The sequence below is a fragment of the Haemorhous mexicanus genome, chromosome 6, assembly GCF_027477595.1.
Source record: "Haemorhous mexicanus isolate bHaeMex1 chromosome 6, bHaeMex1.pri, whole genome shotgun sequence".
NCBI lineage: Eukaryota > Metazoa > Chordata > Aves > Passeriformes > Fringillidae > Haemorhous > Haemorhous mexicanus.
Window position 1 is genome coordinate 27,033,083 of NC_082346.1, and position 7,337 is coordinate 27,040,419.

Consider the following 7,337-nt stretch of genomic DNA (forward strand, 5'->3'; position numbering starts at 1 on the left):
AACTTAATGCTTAAAAGGGCCAGGGATTTAGAAAGCCGGTGCAACATCACAGCTCACCACAGGATGTTTGCTGCTACTGAGCCCAGGAATCAGAAATCACAGCACAGACATACTCTATTGCATAGAACCGACTGGATGGGTGGGACGGGCAGAGATTTCCTCAGATCCGTTCAGCAGCAAGTTCCAAGCAAAGGAATTGATACAGTTGAGTAAAACTCATTGCATGGATGGATTCACAAAGGAGCTACAAAGTAAACATGGAACAAGCCCCCTGAAACAAGGCAATGGGTAACAAACCCATTTTCAATACAAACCTACCCCTACAAAGAAGGTAAGGAGAAGTGTTGCAAACCCTTGGTGAACTGGGATCCCCACCCTACAGCAGCGTTTCACAGTAACTTTTCCGCTCCTGCCTGTCATCGAGTGACACAGAGGCCAAGCTCTCTCCTCCGCGAGAAAGGCCACTAGATTGAGCACGCTCTGCCTCACTGGATACAGTGCAGAGAGAAAGAAAAGTTTAATTCCTGACTCTCACCATGCTTCCTCAAATTGAGAAACCAGGTGTAAAGCAACACAGGAAAAAAAAATCAGAGGGATGTGATACTGACTCTTTGGAAAGGCATTTTGGAGGCACTGCTGTTGCTTAGACTTGTACATAGCCAGAAGGGAGAGAATTTCCATCCTCTGCACTGAATGGGGCAACAGGAAGAACAGCTGTTGCAAAAACCTTATACAGCAAAACAGTTTACTGACGTCTAACCCAAACAGTCTGGCTACTTGCCTCTTCCTTGCCTGCAGGTTCAGGATTTTATAACTCCAGTTTGCATTCGTTCAGTTAATTTTAGATCCCTAACTACACAAAGCTCCCATTCCAGTCTTTGTCTGATATGAGCCCACCCATCCCCCCCAGATGCAAATTTCCCAGATTAGGTAAATAACATCTATTTTAAAAAACAATCACAAAAAACCCCCAACCCAGTTGATCTCCACAACACATGCTCTCTCCAACTCTGACACGGGGTGAGATAACACATGATCCAGTTAGGTCTTTGGCTCTGGTTCCTGACACAGTTCCCCATACACTTTGCAGGTGCATTTTTTTCCTGCTCCTCGCTCTTCTTCTCCCCAGGAGGAAAGGAGCACCAAAGGTTATCCCCCCCAGGCCCAAAAATAGAGGTGCAGGAGCCGCCTACACACCAGTCTCATTTCTTTCACCGCTTTTGACATTAGGATCCTCTTGCACCTTTCTCATTTCCAGTCCTTTCACCCATGTGTAGGCAAAGGAGCCCCCCAGAACCATCAAGTTACTCGTCCACCACAAGAAGCTCTTTGTCTCCTCAAAGTAGATAACAGCCAACACTGTTTGTGCACAGGCCTTGGCTGTCCCAGACACGTTGTGGGTGAGTGGGCTAGTGAACTTAATTTGAAGTCCAGTCACGTACCCAATGGCAAAGCCAAACACTCCCCCCAAGGTCATCACGCCCCAAAAACTGGGGCTCCCCAGCTTGTCAAAGTGGTAGAGGGTGCGGAATTCGCCCAGCAGCACCATGAGGGGGAAGAACAGGACACAAGCGTTGATGTTGTTGTAGAAGGTCAGGCGCCAGATGCTACCATCCACCACAGGCAGCACTTTCTTGGTGTAGATGGCATTGAGAGAGACACAAAGGCTTGCTAAGATCCCAAAGAATATACCTGTCCATGACAGAGTACCCTCTGCTCCTTCCTGGTCAACACCCAGCCAGAAGCCACCTGCAACCAAACAAATCAGGCATCATCTGAACAAGTGCTGAAAGGCTCAAAACATACAGTGAAAAATTCATCATTTACGTGATAGGGAACAACAACAGCAAGAGACAGGCTTAAGGGCTTCCCCCTTCTATTACATGAACACACAAAATGCCATGACTGGGAAGATTTATTTTGTGAGTGCAGGAAATTTACTGTGTGGGTAACTCAGCCTCAGAGGACTAATTCCCACACTGAGCAGGCAGCAGTTCAGAAACTACTTTTCCAGCTAGTCTTTGCATATAGGTAATTTTCAGGAGAGCATTTTATTTTCAATTGAAAAGGCTGAAAATGGACACATGGGGAGAAAAAATATTCTTCAAAGTTTGAAAAACCCAACTTTATAGACTTTTCTCTGCTGTTAACATGAAGGAAAATATAGGTCAGAGAAGAAGATGGAAAGATAGTAAAAACATGGATGTAATATTAACCATGATAAAAAAAATCAAAAGGCAGAAACTGTGTGCAGTATCTTCATGTTAAACTTTGATGGGCAAAGCACTGTCTAACTGCCTCCAAAACAGGAGCTACAGGCTTTGCATCTTCAGGGCAGAGAGGGAGACCTCTCCCCCATCCATAAAAGGGAGATGAGCTACTGCACCACATTTTCATTAGCTGCTTCTTGTTGGAGGCTGTCTGGGAAGTTGCCTGCAAAGCAACCTAACAGGCTTGAAACTAAGCCCAGATACAAATGGGTTCCATGCACCTACAGGAGGGGCTTTGTGTCAGGCCACAGAGCATGCTCAGCTATGCTTGTATAGGGACACGGGTGATGCTCTCACAGCAAAAGGAGATGGAGCCAGGAGGACAGAGTCTTAACCTTAGAGAAACCCCGTCAGGCTGCCAGGCACCACACTCCTGGGCAGTGCCTGAACAAAAGATTAGCTGAAGGCAATTGCTTTCATCACTTGTAGAAAACACAGTATCTCTGTTCCTGTTCACTTCTTCCATGGAGATGAGATTTTCTTATTGCCATCTGATTCCATCCAGCTGTCTAACACTAAGTGAACGCATGCACACCTGGAACCAGACTGAAATCATCAGTTCACCATTCTTGGCATCTAAATGGCCCTTCAGTGGAAGTTAGCTTTTGGGATTATCTTGCCTTTGGAATGAATGACTTATGAGCATTCCTGTTTAGCCACTCAATGCCTTGCCCTACATACTAACCACACACCCAGGTCTTCTGGTGGTGTTCTACGCTTGGCTTGATCAGCTAACCAGCCCTTTATCCCATGCATTCAGCCCATTGTAAAAACCAGTTGGCTGACTCTATTGTATAGTCCCAGTGGTGCTGACATAAATGTTATTGTTACCAAAGTTAATAATCAACAAGAACATGGGAACAGGGAGAAAGCCACCTGCTATTTTATGGCCTGTAAAGGAGGAAGAAAGAAAAAGGTAAGGCAAGTAAAACTTCCTTAGAGGGTAGAGAAGTTTTAGTGCTCGAAGGAAAAAGGGAGCTGTGTCAAATGAGAGCAATTTCTTCTCTTAATGAGTCACCTACATCCTCCAGACATACAAATTTGGTTGCCATAGAGCAAGGCACGAGCCCTGAGCTACCCCACCTGACCAGGGAGCTATCATGCAGGTGGGAAAGGGAAACACACCCCACCACCGTCTCTCCGGGGCTGGCTGTCGGATGGGAGCAGCCCTTCCTGCTCCCCCTCACCTATGATGACTCCGCAGGCCAGAAGGGCATAGAGGGAGGTGGTCTGCTTGAGGAGGAGGTAGGAGAGCAGCACGTTGAATACGGTGGTGAGGGAGCGCCCCACGTTGTAGAAGGCCACGCCGACATGCTTGAGGCAGAGGTTGTTGGAGGTGACCATGCCGATGAAGACGGCGGAGAGGGGCAGGACGCTGCGGGACACCTTGGGGTCGAGGCGGAGGGTGGGCAGGCCGGCGCAGGGGGCCCCGCAGGCCGCCCCCAGGCTGAGGCCCAGGCAGAGGGCGGCCGTGAGGGCGCACTGGAAGAAGGTGACGAAGAGAGGGGCGTCGAGGCGCAGCGAGGGGCTGTCCAGCAGGTACTTGTTGAGGAAGACCATGGCGATAGAGGTGAACCAGTAGAGGCAGACCACCACGGCGATGCGCAGCGCCCGCAGCAGGAAGGGCGCCCGTCGGTCCCCGCCGCCCTCCGCCGGCAGCAGCGGGTCAGCGCCGCCGCCGCCCAGCGCCATCCGCAGGATCCCCGTCCGCGTCAGCTGCGCTCTGCTCATGGCGGGCCGGGCCGCCAGCGACGCCCGCCGGCCCCCGCCTCCTCCGGCCGCCGCCTGCCCCGCTCACCCGCCCGCTCCGCCCGCCCCGCGCGTCCCGGATCGAGGCGGCCCCGCCCGCCAGCCTTTATTCACGCCCCGCGGGCGCCGCTCTGCACCGCCCCGGCCGCGGCGCCATGTCGGGGGAAGGCCCGGCCCGGCCCCGCCGCCCGCTCCGCCCCGGGGCAGCGCGGCAGCGGCAGCGCGGCTGTTGCGAATGTGGAATTTATTAAAAAATTCTTAAGAAAGGATGCTCTTTGATATTTGAACTTTGTGTATGTACTTCCAGGCCGAATCAACAAGATAGGAGTTTTAATCCGTGGAACAGAGAGCAGCGAACAAGCAAGCTCTAAGTGATGCCCGGGTGTGAAAAAGAAATTACTTGTCGGCAGAATAGCGTGGTTAAGGTCCAGGTTTCGACACGTTTCAACGACCTCAGACCCAGATGGAAGTTGGCAAAACTTGGGGGACAAGCTGACAGGGCACACAGAGAATGCAGAATTTACAGGTCCTAAGGACATTTGGCAGGACCCCTAAGATAGGGAAAAAACTAATAAAGGCAACTCAGCAACTGTGCTGACGTCAGCTTCAACTGGATAAAAGGTAATTCCATTGGGGGGAGATTATAACCACCAACTCCCTGACCACCAGCTCAGGAAACCCACTGACCCAAAAGAAGAGAAAGACTGATCATGCGGACTAATGACCATGAGAAGTGAGAAAATCATCTGTTGATAGAAGATAGAATATTAATCAACAAAAAATCTAGATAACTTGTAGCCAACAAGAATTAGCCTTGTTCTCTAGCAAACAATGTGGTTTTTTTGTGAAAATGTATGAATAGTGAAAAGTTTTGGTAGCTGTCACACTGGCCTTGTATATTTGCCACCCAGCACCCCTTAATATGCAGAATGGTAAATGAATCAAATACCTCAACTCTGTGTGTGGATTGGTATCTTGCACACTGGGTGAAAGAACCTGTTTTGGGAAAACAGGGGCAGACAGCAACTGGGGCAGTTTGACAAGGACCTGAGGATGGTCCTTGGGCACCCTCCACAGCCAGGAGGGAGGGCCTTGCTGTGGGACTCCTGGGGAGGGGCTGCTACATTCATGGATATTGACAGTGACCAGCATTGTATCCACTGGCATCACTGAGCATTGGGTGGCAGGAGGGGACTGATAGTGGTCCTTGTGTCAGGAACAAGTCAGCTCTGCTGGCTTGTGTCAGCATCCTTCATGTGCTGGTTGGAGCAAGTGAGATCTGGGTGTTGGACGTGCAGTGGTTTGCTAGCATGGATTTTGCCCACATCCCATCAAAAGCACAGTGTGCTCTGCTGCCTAAATCTTCTGTACAGAAAGCAGGTTTGCATTTTTGTGGAGGTAAATAGAACCTTCCCAATACGACCTAAATGAAGCAGGCATGGTGAAATGTATAAGCAAGGACAGCACAGGTAAGAGTTGGCTGCCTAGTTCCCATTCCTGCATCAATAATTTTGATATCTAACCAGGAGAATGTCTCTGCCAATGCCATTTACCTCTCCAAAACTGAAGCACAGCCTGTGCTGACTTGTGCCCTACCCTGCTACATTGCAAGCAATACAGGGGCTAATGGCTTTCACTGTAGCCTGGGTGTTAGGATAGGCTGCACACATTCTCATGCTAACTCATCCCACAGTGCCACACCATCATTCCAGGTACAAAACCCCCCTCTGCCCATAATCACATGCCGAGTCATCCCAGGTTCTCTTAATGGTGCTTTATAAAAAAGAAGCCTTTCAATAAGAAACTCTAGCATGTTGTGAATTCAAACTGCTGGACAGGATGAAATAAATTAGAATTAATGCCAGATTCCATGTGGTGGGGGAGGCAGCAGTGAGCTCTGTCAAACATTGGTCAGTGTGACCCTCGCTTTTGTCAGCTGAGACTGCTGCAAAGTGTCTGGTTTGCAATGTCCTGGGGCCCAGCAATTTGCACAGGGCATAATTAAGGGGATTTTGGAAGCAAAGCCAGCAGCGTTAATTGGCCCCCATAGCAATCTTTGCTGCTCTTACAGTTGGAAAGGACAGAAGCATAGTAGGGGTTTTGGGGAGAAAAGTACTTAATTAGGCCAGTTGGTGCAGCTGGAAAATGTTTCAGGCATAACATGCTTTTCTCAAAACTCTGAAGTCACTTGATTTTTTTCCTCCCAGGTGCATCAGTGGGTTTAGTAAATTATGCTGCCCTTCCTTACAACCCTTGCCTTCTAAGCAGCATCTGGGCTCTGATGGGAATCATGTTCCCTCTGGACAAAGAAAGCTGGTGCTGACGTGCTTGCTTTGGACTACCCAAGTGCCTGCAGGGTGAGGGAGTGTTCGGGGTTGTGTTCTGAGCAACGCTTCTCAGCACTGCACCTTGTGATAGGTGCCTGGTAGAGCCCTTACAACCCCAAGTGAGTTTAGCCTGCTCACCTCCCCCACCTCCCCGCTCTGCCTGCACAGCTGGGAGAGCCACCCCTTGCATGGTGCTTGCCCAGGCTCACACGGGGTGTGGCATCCCCTGGATGCGGGCCTGCAGCTCCTGCCATGGAAACAGCAGATTGTGACTGCAGAGGGGCTGGCATTAAGGCAGGGAAAGCTGTTATTGAAATGACCAGTGGGTGTTCCCTGTAGCTCAGCCACGCTTTGATCCTGCTGCTGGAAGTCAGCTAGCATTTACTCATTACTTCTTATCCTGTGTTCCTTCCATCCACCTTCTTCCAGTGCCTGTCCCAGCACTCATCTCATAAGTGGTGTCAGTCAAGAAAAAAAGGAAAGCAAACAGTCTGCATGTGGGGCACTCAGTTGGTTCCATGGGTCCTTGTGGCCTGTTATACACACCTGTGGCTTCAGCATCACATAATTTGGCTTGAATTTCAAGGAATTTGACCTCTCCTACCACTAATGTTGCAACAATGACATGCCTCTGGCAGATTCAGAGTCAGATACAATTTTTTTCTTCTCTCTGCCACTTGCTAGCATTATTCAAAGTGCCTTCTCTAAACTAAACACAGGAGTTGGAGAAGGCAAAACCCCCTTCCCATTGCATTTTGTTGACTCATTCAGTGCACAGAAGATTGCTTTGGCCTGCAGAAATTTGAAATATCCCAATCAATAAAATCCTTGTTGCTTCTCCTGGGGGATTATCCTACAGCCCTATCACACATGTATGGCACGTCTACGTGGGAAAATCAACCAGAATAACTCTCTCACCTCTGCCAGTATAACTCCCTGGTGCTGACAGTGTATTCCAAAATAAAAGTGACTTGTTCTTGAATAATGAAGT

The 7,337-nt window shown here is 49.4% G+C and overlaps 1 protein-coding gene across 1 annotated transcript; it reads right to left on the reverse strand.

Annotated features, from left to right (window-relative positions):
* Window positions 1-200: 200 nt before the first annotated feature.
* Window positions 201-4,041, reverse strand: SLC35C1 (solute carrier family 35 member C1). The gene is made up of 2 exons (XM_059849449.1): window positions 3,458-4,041; window positions 201-1,749 (listed from the first exon to the last, which is right to left on the reverse strand). The coding sequence occupies exons 1-2, from the start codon at window positions 3,999-4,001 to the stop codon at window positions 1,190-1,192; spliced, it is 1,104 nt and encodes a 367-aa protein (XP_059705432.1). The 5' UTR covers window positions 4,002-4,041; the 3' UTR covers window positions 201-1,189.
* Between the last annotated feature and the right edge of the window lie 3,296 nt (window positions 4,042-7,337).

Bases quoted from the DNA above. Each gene is read 5' to 3' on its own strand.
- SLC35C1 (XM_059849449.1), bottom strand. From the start codon at position 4,001: ATGAGCAGAGCGCAGCTGACGCGGACGGGGATCCTGCGGATGGCGCTG. The intron at 1,750-3,457 runs GTGAGGGGGAGC...GTTTGGTTGCAG, and splicing joins GGCCTGCGGAGTCATCATAG to GTGGCTTCTGGCTGGGTGTT.